Below are 20,597 nucleotides of genomic sequence, written 5' to 3' on the forward strand. Positions count from 1 at the left end.
ATCAATAGCCTATCACCAAGTTTGGTTATCACCAACCAAACCCATTTGGGTTTCCTCCATCTAGAAGGAACCCAACAGGTTTGAATGCCTCTTCGCTCTTAGTTTTTGATCTACAAAACAATAAAATTCAGATTATATAAAAGTTTGTGACTTTATCAAAGTCCTCTCAAAGCGAAAGCTGTAATATACTTCAAGGTCATAGACTAAAACGGGAATACAATAAGAAACACACATAAACACTCTTTCTCTTTTTGAAGAATACAAATACGTTGGTTTCGTTGAAAAGATTTAAAAACTTAATCACGCTTCTCAAATCCAATACAACTGAATAATATCTTGTAAGAATTGCTTGAGAGTAACGAACCTTTTACTGGAGACGGTGGATGAAGACGGTGAGGGTGACGTCATGGCCGGAGATGGCGGTGGTGTTTGATGGGACAAAGCTGGTTGCATATTAATCTGTAGAGAATCTAAAATATTAGGGTTTGTTGTGTGTGTTCAGATGTCTTGGTGTTCCAAATATATATACGAACTAGAGTTAAGCCCGTGCAGTTATTTATTTTAGATTTTTAATATAGTTTTATGTAATCAGGTTTGTTGTTTTTGATGATTTTTATTATTGTAAAGTTAAATATTTTGTTTAATATTTATTTGGTTAATATTAATTTGTAAGAAAAATCCTCAAAATTGATATACATAATTTATGGGGGAATTGGGCTGTATAGCTATGAAAAAAACACTAATTAGCTACATGACCATTTTCCCTAATACATCTATACATGGTGTGGCTTTTATATAATATTACCATTTTGTCCTTTTATCTTACCGGCAAAACCTGCAAACAAAAACAATTAAAAATATTAATTATTAATCACACAAAAATAAATCGTGCCTTACTCGACTTCACATATTTCTCTCCACAACGTCGCCTCCGTCTGCTTTTACTTTCTCCATTTGTGCCATCATCCGACATCGAACGGTATTAAAGTTGTAGCAGTGGTTAGTAACAGACCCTTCCTCTCCAACTTCACCAAGTTGATTCTTCTCAGATCTCCTTTATATCGGCGATTACGGTGAGTTCTGTTGCAATATTGTAAGTTCTCTGTTTTGTGCCATAGATTCTATTATTTCTATGTCAGCTCTCCTATTTGAAATAGATTCAGACCTAATGTATTCTAAGTTGATAAATCTAACTTATTGTTTCTGTTGCATCCATGATCTGGTAAGCTGGGGTAAACAAATTGATTTAGGGTTGAAATTTTTTCACTGCAAAGGGGGGATTGTGATTTTGGAATGAAAAGTCCCTTTTGCGATAAAACAAGTTTAGTTATGTGTGAAATGGAATATCTTATGGAACATGTGCTATTTGAAATGGAAAATTTTAGTTTTAGAGACTGGTTATGTGCCATTTCATTCCTCTGCTATTTCTGAAAAATCATATCATAACTAATATACTATTCGCTTTCCATTCCATCAGACCATATGTTCCACTCCATATCTATAAATTATATATTATATCATGTGGTTCAATTCTAATTGCACATGTTACTTTTTTACTCGCATAGGCTATTTGGAATTAACATAACTAAACATTTAACTTAAGCATAAAGTAATTCATATACTAGTAGCATATCTCATATGCTTTCATTTCCTTCCAACTTGTAGACTAATGTGTGTCTTCATTTTCATTTTGTTTTTCAGGTTTGTCATAGATGAATTGGAAAGGTAATAGTACTTTTATACTATTTTATGAAATGGAACATATTGTTTTTCTTTCAAATTTGACTCTTCTCTTATTTGCCATGTTTATTAATATATAATGTACTATATAGTAAGTTATATTTCATTTGATGCTTTAAAGAGAGGGTTCAATCTTGTTTGTTGTTGTTTCATGTTCTATTGATATGAATTTTGTATTGGTGTTTATATATGGTTTATATTAGTCTGTATATGATTTTTTAAAGAGAAATAATATATTGAACGTAAATGGAATAAAATTTATTATGACATCAAAAAAAAACAGAATACAATGTGACGTTGAATGGGAATGATACATATATGATGTTATCTCTTCCACCTCTTTTCTCTAATGCCGTTAGTCTTCGTTTCTTTCGCCACTACAATCTGAATTTGGTTTAAGCATTACCTATATCCCTACAATCATAGACACTTCAAAATTTGAACAATATATATGTATTGTGCTATATTGTTTCTCACATTTTTTATTCTATAGGCTCATGTAGAATGGACATACATGTTACTTGCGGGTTTAGTTTATGAAAGATTGGGGTTGACATTGGATTAGGGTTTATATTTCCATATAAGGTTTAGTGATTAGTGGTTAGGGTTTAGTTTATGGAAGATTGGAGTTGACATTAGATTAGGGTTTACATTTTTATGTAGGGTTTAGTGATAGTTGCTAGGGTTTAGTTTATGTACGATTGGAGTTGGCATTGGGACAAGCATTATCACCTTTCATGAAGGCATGACCATATCAGCATTTGAAAAATATGTTAAGATGATCTTTAGATTGTAACTACATTTTTACCATTTCTATTCTATATGCCTCATGTAGAATGGTAATGCATCTTACTGGCTTTTTAAAATTTATGTTTAGTTTATGAAATTTTGGGGTTAACATTGGTTAAGGTTTAAATTTTGATATTTGGGTTTAGGGTTCATATTTGGGTTAAGTTTAGTGATTAGAGTTTAGGGTTTAGGATTTAGGGGTTGAGGTGTGATTAGGATTGGGTTAGTATTTAGGGGTTTAGGATTTATATTTGGGTAAGGGTTGAATGATTAGAGTTTAAAGTTTAGTATTTAGAAGGTGAAGGAGTATGGTTGAGGCCAGTAATAACTTCTTCCATGTAATTTTATAATTTTACAAATATGTACTATGTTATTTTTTTGTTCAATTCTATTTAGATTTTGTGCTTATATTTGGAGTTATGGTTTATATTTGGTTTTATGGTTTAGATTTGGGTTTAGGATTTACTAATTAGAGTTTAGAGTTTAGTATAGAGGTTGGGTGGGATTGAAATAAGTTTTCTAAGGATTGGATTTGAGATATGTTTTTATTTAAGGGTTGTAGATAAAGTTATAATTTTATACTATTTTATCTAGAATAGAACTCCGTGGATATGTATGTGGTCAATAAAAATATACGTGGCTCACTCTTTTTTCTACTGGCCACGTTATTCTTTTCCACCTTTTTACCTGGTACCTGCAAAAATAAAGGATAAAACCGGGTAGTTTATGGTATAAATGTTAGATATTAGATTATGTCAAAATCAAAGCTAGTTACTTAATTTACATGCAATATATGGCTAGTTCACAAATTAACCCTAATTTATGTAAGATTTGTTTTTTGGGTTTTAGGTTCACCTTTATAGACTCCGTTTCGGTTAAATTCGTTTAAATGTTTTTTGAAAAAAAAATTCAATATAGTAATTCTTTTTTTTGCAATTTAATCCACGAATTCAAAATTCCAGTCAAACCGTATTATAAAGCATTCATGTATTGATGATGTGGCAGTTATTTACGACTTAACATAAGTCAAAATTAAGGCAAAAATGTTGCATCCAACAGGATTTGATTCCTACATCCGACAACAATTAAGCAGCAAGCAAACCAACTCGCCCAATGTCTAAGGAGAAGTTCGCTCCCCGGTCACTGGAGCTGCTCATCATAAATTCATTTTGAAATTTATGGTTTGATGTGTACTGGTATAAGAGCATCTCTAAAGGACTATCTATTATAGAGTTTGCAAAATACAATATTTGAAGTTTCAAGGTGTTTTTCTCCAAAATCAAAATTTTAAATTTAACTTTAAAATTATTTGTAATTTACACTATAGTCCTTATATTTTTCATAATTAATATAAATCTATATTTTTTTTATAAATAACTAGCACATATATAAAAATATTATAATAATATTAATTAATAAAATCTTACATTAAAATTATAAATTATAAATACAAATACAACATTAAATATTAAACTACAAGCAAAATAATACATTATTACATAAAATTATTTTCTTAATGTTTCATTTTCGGTTACACAAAACAAAACGGAAAAAGTAAAAAAAAAAACCCACAAAAGCATAGAAGTAAAAGCCAGGAACGACATAAAATGCGAATATTCAGATTCCTCTGGGTTAGAGAGGATTTGTTCTTATTATCACCACTAAATGGCAAGAAATGTTTCAGATTGGCATTGATACGTTCATGTGCAGATATTGCATATGAATCGAATCAAACCAAATAAGTTTCATATGGTGAGGTTTTCTTTGATCCTATGAAACGTGCCTATAATCTTCCCACCGAGATCTGGGAATGTCTCGCATCCAGGAAGAGAAGTCACTTGACCTGTCCTATCGACTTGAACTGGATACTTAAGAAGATGACTTGTCATCTCTGTGACTTCCTTTGCTGCATACTGTCTCCAGTTAAGCTCACTCAAATGCCTAACTCGTCTCACGCATTCCATGTTCTCTGGCTCTTCGAAACTTTTCTCTAGAAACCCTAGATGCTCCGCCCACAAAGACATTCTGTATCCAAAGATCTGCAAGAAATAGGGAATTACGCAACCATGTTTTAGAAGACACATAACCTGGGAAGAAAGATTTGTATTTTGGGGACTGTGTTACGTGAATTCTAGCTTTCCTAATAACTACAAGAAAATATAATCTAGATCTCATAATTCTCGAGATTTCATAATATATTGTGGTGGCTACTAAAGTTCTAAGCCTGTGAAGCCGAAATTTTATTACCTGACCACAAGGACGAGAACCTTTCTTAGCCCACGAATGCTGTGGTTGATACCCTCCCATGGCGATTTCAGTGTCTCTAGTTCCTTCCAAGGATCTCTGGTTGATATTCGCTGAACCAATTAAGACAAACTCATCGTCCACTACCATACCTTTGGAATGCACATATATCATGAATCTTCCACTCTTCAAAGCTTGCACCTGGATTATTTCGTTGTTTTAGAGAGAAAAAAAATGTCAATAAAGCCAAGAACAAGTCATCTATATACATATACCTGTGTGGGATTTTCCTTTGCGTTGTTGTTAACGTTTCCATCAGCAACCTCTCTGGTTCCAAGACAGAAGAAGTTCAAATAGTCTTGTGGCTCATACTGACCATCAAGTTCAGCTTCCACAAGTGCCTTGTAGATAGTTTGATACATCATTTGCATGGTATTATACTACAGAGATGATGAAAACATACCAGTATAAAGCATGCAAGATTGTTGTTCAAGTCAGATGATATTCAGCAAACCATAAAAGAAGTATTTACCTGCCAGTATAAAATGCTCTGCATACCCTTACTCGTTGGATCACCTTCTGGCCACATTGGAATGACAATATAAGCAGCAAACTTCTCCCTAGCTCTAATCTTACTAGCAATCTTAAGTGCGATTTCCATAGGGATCAGATTATTAGCACCTGCATTTCAAGAAACTCCTGGTTATATTATATTTAATTTCCTTCACAAGCTTACAGTTTTCTTACCAACGTCGTTATGTGAATCCCAGTTGAATGATGATCCCAAAAAATATTGGTTCTCGATGTAGATGAAATGCTGAGCAGATCTTATGGCCTTAACATAAGCCGTGTGTATGCTCATGTCTACGAGTATATTCTTCCCACATAAAAGATTCTGTGCACATATTTATAATTAGTATATTTAGAGTAGCAACATTGTTGGTTATAGAAGATATGACAAGGTTAAAATATATTCAGAGTTGTGCTTAATTACTTCTCCACTAGCTTCCTTTGAGTTCTTTGGAAACTCTTTGACGGAGGTTGAATCAAGGGAACGAAAAACCTAAAGATAATTAGTTCATGGAAAAGAAATGAGATTGATCATTTTGTCACCACCACATATGACTATAGTCCCATCATATTTCTGAATTACCTGGACATGCCAAGACTCTGGATCATTATCACTAACAGAAGAGGCTTCTGATAGTCCCATGATATTTGAAATTCTGTCAATCTTAAGCAAAGCATCCTCAGAAGACGATCTGTGTATCGAAATCCTGTGCCTTTTCTCTGAAGCCTTTAGCCAACGTTGTCCAAAATTAGCAAGCACGTCATACGCTGCTGGACCATCAATCTTGCTGTGCAGATCATGCCACGGTTGTCTTGGTCCATCATCCACAGATGTCTAATCCGTCAATGAATATGAATAAAATATTATGTACACGAATCAAGAACAATAATATTTAAACTCCAAAAACGGAAACCAAACATGATATATTCTTTGAATGGTTACCGCAAAGTTTGGGTTATGGAAGTCATCTTTATGGAGCGTCTTCAATGTCCTAAAGAGAGGATGGTTAGGAGTATCAAAACGTCCTTTGCACATGTCTAGCCCTCCAACAAACGCTATGATCTTTCTTCGGCCCTGAGCTGCCTCAGCATCTACAATCAAAGTTTTTTGATGATGTGTGTAGATAGTTCCAACTTCCTGATCATCACAATGACGTTCAGATGATTAAACTATACATACACGAGTTTAAGCAGTGACGTAGTAATTATTAAGCATCTTACAGTTTTTTTAACGAAGCTGTGGTGACCTTTCCCACCAGATCTAGGACAAATAATAACTTGCACGGACGAGTTCTTGAAAAAATGGCGAATCTCCTCATCGCTTGTCTTCATTATTCCGCGCTGCATACCACAAACATCAGTTTCATTAAAACAGCAGAAGTTTTGTGTAACAAACATAAGTGAGACTGGCAGGGTTGGCCCTGTAATGTAATTTTGGAGGTTCGAAACAAAATTAAAAATAAGGGACAATATAATACACAAGAAATAATAAAAAAAACTCATAGAAATACTTTTAAACAAAAAGTGCTAAACAGTTGATAAAATACAAGTTTCTCACAAAAACAATCTGTTAGTTCCATAGTCCACATCTATTGAATTAGGTTTTTAGTTTTAGGGACTTTTTCAATTTACTAGGTCACTAAATTGGTGTATGTTGTCTAGCCCATTAATCTATCTAATCTATTAAAACTAAAGTACAAATAGAAATCAACCCTCAATTATCATTAAATATTACAAGTCTATGCCATTAGCCTAAATCATGTTTAACATTTAAATAAAATCACCCAGATTTAAGTTTAACAACAATTAACCAAACGTTACGTCTATACCAACTTCAATAAACCACCGGTTTTAACAACTTTAACAAATTAATGATGTCAATTCAATAGTTCGGTCAACTTTACAAACCACAATATAATCATTAAGCAAGACAATTCACAATATTCATCAAAAATCAATTTGCCTCCTTTTACTCGGGTTATAGACAGTCCTCAAATTCGAAAAAAATTATGTTATATTCTTAAGATTAATGAATATCTTCCTATTAATCACGAATATATATATATATATATATTTATTTATTTATTTATGTAGACATTATCTAACAAAGTATAATTTATGTAGATAACTAATAGGAATACTTCTTAAATTTTTATATTACAATATATTCTCATTGACAAATGTGAAATTCAAATTTGATATTTTTTAGTCTAGATTTCCATAAAAAAAATAATACATTAGATTAAAGTAAATGATCCATATCTAATTGTAATTCTGATATATGGACCAAATTTAAATCATTGCTAAATGGCCAAATTCAATAACTTAAATTATTGGCTAACTATATTTTTTGAATATCTACTCATATTTTTGGACAATTCTAAAAAATAACATTTTTTTAGTTTTTGTCACAAAATGGCTCTTAATAAAAAAAATGACCAAAATAGCCTCTTTTATTTTGAAAATTTTATTTTTTATTTTTTAAAATTTGGTCATATCTCCGAAACCCTACCCCTTAACTCTAAATCTTAAGTCTTATTAGTTAACCCTAGGGTAAAAATACATTTTTACCTTTTAATAAAACTTAATTTGATGAATTAAAAAAGCGATGGCGACAGAAGGCGATGGCGAAAACCCTAGCGATGACGGCGGCGGCGCCCCAGCAACTGATTCGCATCCTGCAGATCAACAAGGCATCTCCGCCTCTCCCCCTACTCAGCCCGCAACCCCCTGGACCAAAAACCGTTCATCAGAAGAGCAACCGGAGATTGAAATCGTTGGAGGAGTGGCTTCGATCCAAATTCCTGACGCGATCTTCGATGAGTCTGAGCTCTTATGGAAGAGTTTCGTGGTGGGTTACTTCATCGGTGACGCCCCACACGTTGGATCAATCCACGCTACTGTTAATCGGATCTGGTCATCTCCTAAAGCCGGATCTAAGATTGACGTGCAGTTCATCGACAAGAACACGGTCTTGTTTCGCATCGACAACAGCCAGATGCGCTCTCGTGTTATCAATAAGAAGTACTGGCATATTTCAGATGTGCCGCTTGTTGTCAACGAGTGGTCACCGGAATCGGCTCTGAATCCGCCTGATCTCTCTGCTATGCCTTTGTGGATTGATCTAAAAGGAGTTCCGAATGGTCTCTTTTCCCACAAAGGGCTGAAGTGTCTCACCAAAGCAGTTGGGAAATTTGTCAAACTCCACCCACAAACAGAGCGTTGTACTCGTCTGGATGTGGCTCGTATCCTGGTGGAGATCGATCTGCATCAACCTTTAGTGGAGAAGATTGTGTTTCAGGATAAAGAAGGACTGAAGCGAGAGATTGCAGTAGGGTTTCCTTGGCTCCCCACCCGGTGCAACGTCTGTCAAGGATGGGGTCATAAGGGTTCGGAATGCAAAGTGAACAATGTTAAGATTTTGCAGCGAGTGGAAGAGGCTGCGAAGGATATCGGATATGGTCAAGTCCCAGATGTGGAACCTACGTGTTCTACAGGAGGTATGCTGGGCCTTTTGAAGGAGTTGGAAGCATTGCCACAAGGAAGAACCATTCAAGATGGGGACATTTCTAGCCCCAAGGAAGCCAGATCAATGGAAGTTTTGAGGATCACTCTCTCCGAGCCAACAACAGAGAGTTTTCCAGCAGGTGAGGGAGGCAGTTGGAAGCAGGTTTATGAGAGTGCCCGTAAAGAATCTGTGCCACCAGAGCAGAGTAGCATGGGTGAGAAGCTACTGGTGGAGGATGCTGATATAGTGATTTCTCCATCTCGGTTCAGTCCATTGATGGGTATTGATGAAGAGGGAGCAGACCATGATCAAGAGGAGGGTGAAAACGATGTAGAGGAGGGTGAGATAACTGGTGAAGCGGGGCGTGCAAAACCCCGTTTGGCAACAGGAACAAAGAAAACTGCAGCCTCTCCGCATCATAAGGCTTTAAAGCAGAGGATTGTTCGAGCGAAGGATCTGAAGTTTGTCGGTCGACAAAGCAATCCCAAAAAAACTTCCGTTAGGAAGTTATGACGTCCTTTTTCTCATGGAACATGCGTGGCTTCAATATGTCACGCAAGCATCGAGCTCTCCGGAGTTGGATCCAATCAGAAAAACCACTCTTTGGTTGTTTAATGGAAACGAGGGTTCGGGAGGGGAACCAACAGAAGTGCATGGATGCTGCGATGCCAAACTGGAATGTGATTACGAACTATGGATATCATCAGCTTGGCCGAATTTGGTTCTGCTGGTCAGATGGAGTGGTTGTTACACTGCTGCACCGAAGTGCACAGATGATTACATGTGCTGTCCAAATCCCTCACACAGGTGAGCAATTCATCTGTTCTGCAGTCTACGCGCTTAACACAGCGTCTGAGAGGAACCACCTATGGAGCGAGATGAGGGAAACTCAGGCAGCCTACGCACATCTTAATTTACCGTGGATCCTGATGGGAGACTATAACGTTTCGCTGTCTTCAGCTGAACATTCCCGAAGTATGGATTATCGAAGTGATCAGACAAGTATGCGGGCGTTTCAAGAGGTATTGACAGATTGTTCTCTAGTTGATCTGGCTTTCGGAGGTGCTCTGTTTACCTGGTGGAACAAGAGAGATGAGGATCCCATAGGCAAAAAGTTAGATCGAGCTTTGGTCAATGAAGATTGGTTGCGTCTGTTCCCCAATTCCCATGCATATTTTGACGCAGGAGGAGTCTCTGATCATGCACGGTGTTTGGTTAAACTAACGGGGATTCAGGATGAAACGAGGAAGCCATTCCGCTTCTTCAACTTCCTAGTCGAAAATGAAGAGTTCCTGCCAGCAATCCAGGAATCTTGGAATATCTCATCTCGGCTATATCACTCCCGTACTGCCCTGTCTGATTTTCACAAGAAGCTTAAGCTGCTGAAGCCAGTGCTAAGAACCCTCAACCGTACGCACTATGGTGACCTTCCTAACAGAACTAAGCAAGCATTTGAGGAGCTATGTGAGTGTCAAAACAGGGTACTAATAGACCCTTCTGCTGAGAACTTTATGCAGGCAGCAGAGGCTTCAGATAAATGGAATAAACTGGCACGCATAGAGGAGAAATTCTACAGACAGAAAGCTTGTATCCGATGGCTCCAGGCAGGAGATCATAACACACTATTCTTTCACAGAGCTGTTCAGATCAGAGTTGCCCGCAACATGATTCGTAGGCTGGTGACTGAGCAAGGGGCTGTTCTCACTACAGCAAGCGACATCAAGAGAGAAGCTGTAGCCCATTTCCAAAGGTTTCTTCAGGCGCAGGAACAAACAGAGGAGATCTCGGTAGACTCCTTGAATCAGTTACTGACGTACCGATGTCCCACTGAAACATCAGCGCGATTAGTAGCTCCTGTTACGGCCCAAGAAATCTATGAAGCGTTGTTGGCACTTCCTAATGACAAGGTATCAGGACCAGACGGATTCACCAAGGAGTTCTATGTGGGAGCTTGGAAAGTAATAGGACAGGATTTCATCACAGCAATCCAGTCCTTTTTTCTTTTCGGTTTTCTACCATCAGGAATCAACGCGACTATTCTTACCCTCATACCAAAGATAGAGAACGCTGAGAAGATGAAGGACTTCCGCCCCATTGCCTGTTGCAACCTACTGTACAAGGTCATATCCAAGGTACTTGCCAATAGATTGCGATTTCTCTTCCCTGATGCTATTGAACCAAATCAGAGCGCTTTCATCACTGGCCGGCTTCTATTGGAGAATGTGTTGCTAGCCTCGGAGCTAGTGAATGGATATCACAAACCCACCACTTCACAAAGGAGTGCAATTAAGTTTGACATTTCCAAAGCTTTCGACACGGTTAAATGGTCTTTCATTACCTCAGTGTTGAAAGCTATGGGTCTGCCACTACAATTTGTCCATTGGATCCGTCTTTGTATATCTACAGCAGCTTTTTCGGTTTCAGTCAATGGCAGTCTTGAGGGGTTCTTCACAAGTGCAAGGGGCATAAGACAGGGATGCTCGCTCTCTCCCTATCTCTATGTAATATTGAGCAACGTACTATCCAAGCTACTAAATAAGGCAGCAGAGGCAGGCGGGTTTCAGTATCACTCGCAATGCGTGGGAGTTAAACTGACTCACCTGAGCTTTGCGGATGATATAGTGGTCTTCACAGATGGCACAGTAGAGTCTCTACACGGGGTAATGGAGGTCATGACAGAGTTTGCGACTATGTCAGGGTTGCATATCAATGCAACTAAATCAACTATATTCGCATCAGGACCTGACGTGGAGCCACTGCTTGAAGAGGCAACGGCTTTGGGAATCAGTACAGGAACCCTTCCGATACGGTATTTGGGCATGCCTTTAACGACTAAATCTCTAACTCCACTGGATTATGAGCCACTTATAGACAAGGTGCGTAGTAGGATGCTGCATTGGTCCAATAAAGCCCTCTCCTATGCTGGGCGACTTCAGCTCATCAACTCTGTTGTCATGAGTATGGTTAATTTCTGGAGTTCTGCATTTATTCTCCCAGTCAAGTGCCTTGACACAATTGAGAGTATGTGTGGTGCGTTCCTCTGGTCAGGTTCTCCCACACAAACTCATAAAGCTAAAGTAAGTTGGGCTGATCTTTGCTACCCAAAAGATGAGGGAGGCCTGGGAGTACGAAGGCTGAGAGACTCTTCTACGGTCTTCGCTCTAAAACTGATCTGGCGCCTATTTACTCAGCCTACTTCACTGTGGGTTTGTTGGATTAAGTACTATTTGCTTAGAAACAGCTCCTTCTGGGATGTAAGGGATACCCAAAAAGGGTCTTGGATGTGGAGGAAACTACTCAAGCTCAGAGATATGGCATATGGTTTTTTTAAGGTGGAGGTTAAGGACGGGCAGTCAACTTCGTTTTGGTTTGATAACTGGCTGGGCAAAGGGCGCTTGATTGATATAACTGGGGCCGCAGTAACTACATTTATTGGAATACCTCGTCGTGCCACCGTCAGTGATGCAGTGAAGCAGAATGCTTGGGCAATACGAGGAGAGCGGAGTCGTCATTACCACGAGCTCCACGCAGCCATTGTTGCAGAACCGGTTCCTGCTCCTCAGCTGGGTAGTGATGTAGTGCTTTGGAGAGTAGATGATGATGAATATCACGATGAATTCTCCAGCTCTAAAACTTGGGAACAGATTCGAGTAAGTAAGGGTAAGGTTGGGTGGAGTAAAGTCGTATGGTTTGTGCAAGGGGTTCCACGGTTCTCCTTTATCACCTGGCTTGCTATCAAGAACAGGTTATCAACCGGCGACAGGATGCGCTCTTGGGGGATGATACAAGGATGTACGTTATGTGGTGAACGAGATGAGACAAGGGATCATTTGTTTTTTGCGTGTCCTTACTCCTACACAGTTTGGCACAGCTTGGCAAATCGCATCCTCGGCCCTCATATAGATCCAGACTGGCAGCTGACACTAGATCATCTACAGACCCTACGCGCTGGTACGCTCGACACAATCCTAATCAAAATGCTATTTCAAATGACGATCTATCATGTCTGGCGCGAGCGAAATGCAAGGAGACATCACACAAGCTGGATGACAGTTGAGACCATGCGGGCTACAATAGACAAGACCATGCGAAATCGCATCTCGTCTCTCAAATATAGGGGGCAACATAAGTATGCAGGGCTTCTCCAGAGATGGTTCTTGCTCACCATGTAGATGGGCTCTTTACTTTCAAAATTTTCCAGCTTACATATAGCATAGAAAAGTAGTCATAGTAGTTAAAATAGCCATATTATTCTTTTGTAAATGTTAATTCCCTAAAAGGATGAATAAATTTGAAATTTCATCAAAAAAAAAAAAACTTAATTTGGTCATTTTCTTCACTGGGTGTTATTTTTGTGACAAAAATTTTAAAAAAGTATCCTAGGAAATTTCTCTATATTTTTTAATGTTTATGTTATGTATTTATTTTAAACAAATCCCAATATCAAACTTGAATTTATATATAACCTTAAATCAAAATATAATATATTTTAATAAAACTCAACAGTATTTTTATTACTCTAATTAAGTTTTAATTTTAATAATTATAAAAATAAAATGAATAAAAGGTAATAACCCAAACAAAAAATAAACATAACTCATAACTTATAAATTCAGAATCTAACCACATTGAAGAAGACAAATAAATGTCAAAACTTAATAGCATACAAATTTATAATAGAAACTTAAACAATTAAGTGATTAATACTAAAAAGCTAAAACATATAATAATAATAATAATAATAATAATAATAATAATAATAATAATAATAATAATAATAATAATAATAATAATAATAATAATAATAATAATAATAATAATAATAATAATAATAATAATAAAATATCCGTGCGGGCGCGCGGATAAAACTCTATTTTATTTTAAGTTAATAAAACAACAAAACAAATGTGGGATTTATATGTTCACTAAAAAATATTTAAAATATATAATTTATTTGGATTTTTGCTTCATGAGGATCTATAATGGGAGCATGTTGCAAATGTTTCACCAAGCATGACCCGAAGCTGACCCTGAAGATTGGACTAGTTTGGTTACTTGTAGAACAAGCTATTATTACATAACCTTTTGGATATATCCAGAAGTCAATCTATTTATTTTTTTCAGCTTCAATCTATTATTACTATAGTTTATAAGAGATACTATTAATAAAAGAGAGAATGTTAAAAGAAACATAATACATAGTTAGGCACTTACTGTTCTGTGCCCCATAAAGCTACTTGAAAATGGATCATCCCACACCAATAGCAACACTCTAACACCTTCTTGAGATTTTTCTTTAAGCAAATCCCCTAATACACCATCAGTCGGATCATTATTGCGACGAACCAGCCTAACCGGATGGTAAACTGACCATCCTGTGATATAAATCAAGTTCTTTGCCTGTCTAATCGCATCAGCCATATCCTCCCAGCACTTTCCATGTATATACTGCATTCCACCATCGAGATCCACTCTCGGAAGTGTCCCGTCTTCAACATGAGCATCTTGATACAAAGTAACTCTACCGCCTTTCCTCAAAGGGAAGTACGTACCGGGAACTCCTTCGCACTCATTACCAACACCCATTTGGTAAATTTTCATCATTTCCACTGGAGTGTATTGAATAGCCAAACTCAGCACAGCACCCTTTTTACATGGCTTCCCACTAGTGTTCAGTATCGGAAACAACCCTTCCATCCTATTCCCTGAACACAACTCTTCGGTTGGGATTCTAACATCTCCTATGGACCTTGATCCAAAACGGTCATTGTCTTTCACCACAAACTTAACCACCGTAGCATGGTGGGCCACCGGTACATAGAAATGCTGCATCCACACAGGATTCTCATCGTTGTCGATCACAAAAGTTGTGCCAATCTTTGCATCTGCGATAGAGACAGTCACGTAAGGATCACTTGTACTGTTCTTCTTGTACCTCCGGAAACGATCCATGTTAGGAAGATTTTTAGCTTCCTTCACCCAAATGTCTAAGTTACCATGTAACAACACTACCCTCAAAGAAGCGTTACTTGACCCTTCCATTGACATTGGTCTCGGTATAAACCGAATGATGCACCGAAAATTCGGGGGAAAAAATAAATAAGAAAAGGATCAAATCTCGAGTCAAGCCCACAAAACAAAGAAAAAGTTCACTGAGACCTTTGAGATACAGATTCAGAATAAATCTATGAGGTATAAATAGACGAATCAAAGCAGTGAGCAGTACGTTGTTGGCCTTTCAAACTGTAGCCAATGACAGACTTCAACAGTGGTCCAGACTCAGTAAAACATTACTTAAATCGTATGAACGATACAGTGAATTCAAATTATCAGAAGAAAAAAAACGAACATGAGGAGGTCAAGAAAATAATAATAACAAACGTAACTTGGAAAGTTCTAAGCAAGATTCTCTTAATAAAAATATCAAAACAAATGAAAAAGTAAGAAGGAATAGGAAAGATATAGCACTGAAGAAGAGGTCTCCCGCACGAGAGATTCAATCTCTTCTATGAGAAACTGTTTTATAAGATGTCATCTGATAGTTGGCTTTATATTATATACGGGTAAACTATCATCAGAATATTATTTTATTAATTATAACAGGAATAGTATAACGTTTGGAGCTTAAACACTAATTCTAAATGTCCACTTGTAGTAAAAGTTGTATATATTGAATAACACCTCTCTTAGCTTTAAGATTTCTTATATAAGTAATCATTGGATAACATTAATCTAATCTTATATAGGTTCATCACTAATACCGTAGGAGCTGAGATATCTTATGGTATTGACGTTGGAGATAAGATCCATATTGAAAATATGTAAAATACTTGAGTAATATATAATGGACTAGAACTAGTGTATTTACTACCAATTAGTTTTAGGTCAGAAATCCATCTAACTTTTATCGGAGTTCATGACTTAGCCTAACATATGATTTTCCACAAAAACAGTTTCATGTCTATGTGGTGGTCTATATTGCTGTGGTATTCTGATAAGGCTTATTAAATGTCGCACATCGTTTAGTCAAACAGTCTTTGGGTAATATATAAGTGTATGAGCAATCATCCACTATTAAGTTAGCTTTTGAGTATGATTTAGGCTCATCACTAATATGGTATTAGAGCCAGATTATGTAATGGCCATAGGATTATGATTCAAACGAAAGACCAGTCGTATATGGAATTGGTTACATTTACATAAATGAGTATATATCACTCTTATTAAAAATGAAATATTTTCTTAGACCCAACCTTTTTCTTGTAGCATTTTAAATTAAATATACCATTTCATTATAAAGTAATTATGGAAATAATATTACACTATTATCTATGTTTCCAAACAACATAATAATTAATCTTGTGTCCAAACAATATAAAACATTTTAACTCACTAAAGCGTTGAAATAATTAATGAAAAATCAAAATAAATATAACTTTTTTTGCAGGTTTAAATAATACAAAATGATTTCAATCAATATCGAATAAATTAAATTTATTGATTATTGTATTTATATTTTCATAAATAAAACTTACCATCATTTAAATTTAAATAAACTTGCATATTAAATTAAATATTGTACGTAAAAAAATTGCAATAAATTGACATCAAATAAATTTATCAAAATATATCATAGAATTAATAAAATAAGTTACGGAGATTTATTAAAATTCAAAACGAAAATTTAAATAACAAAAAATGAATTCAATAATGTTATATGATTTTATATCTAATAACCTCAAAATTCAAATACACTAAAATAAAAATGTTAAAACATTTGTTAAAAAATATTCTAGCGCTTTAAAAGTCTATAAAAATAGCTTATATAATTGTAACAACATATAATCTGCTCGGACCCGACATAAACAAAAACAAAAGATTACACAAACGTTTATTTGTTGTTCCTCGTGAAAAACTGTAAGATGATGAGCTTCAATTTAGAAATGGATAATTAACAAAATCCATTGGGGCAAATCTCTACTTATATCCATATCTTTTTTTGTTGGCTCAATTCTTTTCAAACAAATCTGAATGATTTCATTAAAAATATATATACAAAAATAAAGCTATATAATATTATATAGCTAATTGAATAAAATTTACATACATTTTTATCAATTAAAAATATTAACTTTATGTTATAATGGAAACTAGACCTTGACCCGCGCGACCGCGCGAATATTTAATTTGTGTTTGTATTTAATGATATATTTGTTAATGTAGTCATATTTTTAAATGTAAATGTTATATTTGTACTTAATTTTATATTTTAGCGTAAAATGTATCACCGATATTAGGTATTATATAAAAAATCTAACATTTATATAATAATATCCATGTCTAAGATATATAGCTAACACAATTTTTAAATGAAAAGTATAAAAATAGACAATTATGAATTAGTATGCTATTTATAAATGAAACATTAGTTATAATATTTGTAAAAAAATAAAATGATTGTTAAACTTCTATGAAATTTGGAACATATACAAATTAAGATTAAAAATAAAATAAAATTTGATGTAACGATAAGAAATTATAAATGAGTTTAAATTTGTGTACATTTAAACCACGACCTTGTAGATGTTTGCTTTTATTTTTGTAAATAAATATTTATTTTGTCTAAGTGATAATATGTATTTTAAAATTTTACCTGTGTTAAATAATTATTTAATAAAATTTATAAGCATAATAATTTTATAGTTTATATTTTTAAATTTTATTTTATCTTGTAAACCGTCAATTGTATTACCACCATTTTTAGAATATGATCCTTGCATCAATTCAAATGTTGTATTTTGTTTTTTTGTGGATCAAAATTTAATGAGAATGTCTAATAAATTATTTTATATACATGGTAAGTTTGTAAATAATTGTAATGGTGCATGTAATATATTTATATTGGTAAGAAGAAGAATTTGTTCAAAAAAGAAGAGTAACGTAAATTGTGGGAGAAAATAAGACAAAAATGTAATTTATGTTGTTACATAAATATATTGTGTATATTATTCATATTCATGAATGTTTATAATATTAATATGATATAGATAAGTTAAAAGATTTATATTTAATTGATTGTGAATTTAATTTAGGAAATGTTTTATTAATTTTTTAAAAGACATGAAAAGCATAAAATTAAGAGTAATTATTACTTCATTAATTTTGGAAAAGACAAAGATTACTTAAAAGTAGGTTTATTTAATTATTTCAATGGCATTAAACTGTAAATATTGTGCAAGTTTAAGGGTTAGTCTCAATTGGTACTTCTCTTTTAATAGATTAGATATCGAGAGCATAAGAGAATTTATTTAAATTGTAGTTAGTATGATATATACTTATACTCAAAAATAAATAGTATACAACTACTGTCTTAACACTAAACACCATTAAATTAATTTATAAGTTTTCTAATCTAAAATAAAATCTGCTTTGTCGTACAGATCATGATATAAGTTATCAAATAAAACAAAAATGTGCATTTAGACTTGCGTTGTTTATCAAAACATGGAAAACAAAATTATTTAATTTTGACGAAAAATGTGTACTATTTTAGTGAAAATATGATTTAATGGTTTTGACTGAAAATTTAATTGTGATAAAATATAATTATGTTATTTTATATATAATACAATTTTGTGGTTTTATCTGGAATATATCTATTTTGACGATATTGGCACAAAACATAATTTTATCTTGACGAGAAAATGTGACTTTGGGATTGTTAAATAAATTTATAGAATTGGAAAAAATGTAATTTTAAGATTTGTGTGATATGAAGTCTAATACGATTAACATATATATGACAATCAATGATTACGAATAATATATATTTGATAATAGTTTTTGTATCCGCTCTTTTTTTTTAATTTTATATTATTAAAAAAAATTAAGAAATCACATTAAATATATAATAAAAATTTAGATTTTTCTTATATTTTAAAATTTTTAAAATGACTATTAATTACTAAAAATGGTAAAAGTCACACATTAAAAAATTTGTCAACAATGGTTTAATTTTTATTGTTCAAGCAAGACACAAATAATCATAAATCGTATGAATATGAAGTCTTATTAATAGATATTCAAATTATGTATATGTATATATACTAATATCGTTTAAACAAAATTATATACGATATAAAATATATAAATATGTTAGTTTCAAAAATTTTACTGAAAAATTATTGAGATCTTTATATTTTAATTTTAAAATGTGTATTGATAAATCTCACATTAAAAATTTTCTGATTATCGATTTTAAATTTTGTTACACCAAATATACAAATATTAATAAAATAATATGAGTGGAAGTTTTATAAATAAATGTTTATAGTAAAATATACTATATATATCTATGTCAATGTCATTGAAGTTTAACTATATAATATATAAAGTAAATAAAATTATTGTTTTGATTTAGTTACCAAAAACCTGATTTTAAATAAACAAAAGGTATTGGTTTTGATTTATGTGTTTACTTTAATGTATATAGTTTATGTATACAAATTATTATTTTTTAAATGTAGTTTCTAATATGTTGTTTAATCCTGACAATCTCAGAAATACACTTCTTCAAATCGAAGTGATTTTTAATATTGGAAGCAGTGAAGCATTATATATGTATATTCTTTATATACAAAATCACAAGTCACTTAGTTAATCAAATTACGACACATGGCATAACTTTACAAAAAAAAATTCTAATTCATTCAAAAATAATTTTCTCCCTATTTTTCTGCAACATCCTAAATTCGTATTTTCTCTCAAAAACATTCATCCCACGTTTCAATTGACCACAATATCAAACTGTCTTCTTCTTCTATATATATTTTCAATAGACTAAATTATTCCTCAAACTCCACCTTTTTTTGCAAAAGAAAAAGGGTTAAACTCGAGTCTATTAAAAACACAGACCTAACTCTCGGGTGGGAAGTGCAACCTACGATAGATCAACTCAACTCCATCATTACTCTTCTGTTTTTTTTTTATTTATCTTCTCACAGTTTCAATCATCATTTCTTGTCTCCATATCAAATATTGTACTTATAAAATAGTTTTTTCATCAAAGTACTTATAAACTAGTTATACTCCTGTTTCAGAGCTTTATATAAATTTGGAAAACAAAAATTTATCATCAACAAAGGTAGCAAAGTATTGCACTATGCGTTTTCATATGTTTGATATATCAATATACCATAATAAGAGATTCGTTTTTCAACTCTATTGCATCTTCTTGAGTCTTGACTGCCAGGAATAATAGGCACCGGAGACAATCAATTTTTTCAATAATTTGATATATTCAGTAAGGTAAAATTTTGATGTTTTTGTTCTCGAAATATATATAACTTCAAAGAATGGTTAAAAACCCGAAATTTGGAAGGGAAAAAAAAATACCATGCTTCTCATTTTGTATCTCCATGTGTTATGTATTTTCATGGGATGATGTTTCTATGTTACATGCTGATTTTTTACTGTTCTCATTCGATATATATATATATTTTTTAGATATAGATGCTGAATGAATTAAACAAAAAGATGCTGAATGAATTATAATATGTAAAGCATAGTTTGCAAATTAAGAATTAGAAAAAATATTGAAAGAACAAGACACAAAAGTAAACAAGAAAACTTTTATGTATATGCATCTCCTTCTAATAAATTAAAGGTGCAACTGGATTACAATATTTTGGAATGGAATGATGTGGAATGGTGGAATGGTGGATTCCATTGATTCCAAAAAAAAAAT

At 33.6% G+C, this 20,597-nt stretch overlaps 1 protein-coding gene across 2 annotated transcripts; it reads right to left on the reverse strand.

Moving 5' to 3' along the window:
* Positions 1-552: 552 nt before the first annotated feature.
* Positions 553-18,818, reverse strand: LOC103858610 (phospholipase D gamma 1). Of its 2 annotated transcripts, XM_033286137.1 has the most exons (10): positions 14,066-18,818; positions 6,565-6,684; positions 6,287-6,481; positions 5,927-6,178; positions 5,768-5,836; positions 5,521-5,668; positions 5,306-5,454; positions 5,049-5,213; positions 4,777-4,974; positions 553-4,568 (listed from the first exon to the last, which is right to left on the reverse strand). In XM_033286137.1, exons 1-10 carry the CDS (start codon positions 14,897-14,899, stop codon positions 4,275-4,277), a joined length of 2,424 nt encoding a protein of 807 aa, XP_033142028.1. In that variant the 5' UTR covers positions 14,900-18,818; the 3' UTR covers positions 553-4,274. The 2 variants fall into 2 exon arrangements, with proteins under 2 accessions (XP_033142028.1, XP_033142027.1); XM_033286136.1 differs by having other exon boundaries at positions 553-4,974.
* Between the last annotated feature and the right edge of the window lie 1,779 nt (positions 18,819-20,597).

This window comes from Brassica rapa, chromosome A03, assembly GCF_000309985.2.
Source record: "Brassica rapa cultivar Chiifu-401-42 chromosome A03, CAAS_Brap_v3.01, whole genome shotgun sequence".
NCBI lineage: Eukaryota > Viridiplantae > Streptophyta > Magnoliopsida > Brassicales > Brassicaceae > Brassica > Brassica rapa.

Bases quoted from the DNA above. Each gene is read 5' to 3' on its own strand.
- LOC103858610 (XM_033286136.1), bottom strand. From the start codon at position 14,899: ATGTCAATGGAAGGGTCAAGTAACGCTTCTTTGAGGGTAGTGTTGTTA. The intron at 5,837-5,926 runs GTAATTCAGAAA...AATTATCTTTAG, and splicing joins CAGAGTCTTGGCATGTCCAG to GTTTTTCGTTCCCTTGATTC. The intron at 5,455-5,520 runs GTAAGAAAACTG...CTTGAAATGCAG, and splicing joins GGATTCACATAACGACGTTG to GTGCTAATAATCTGATCCCT.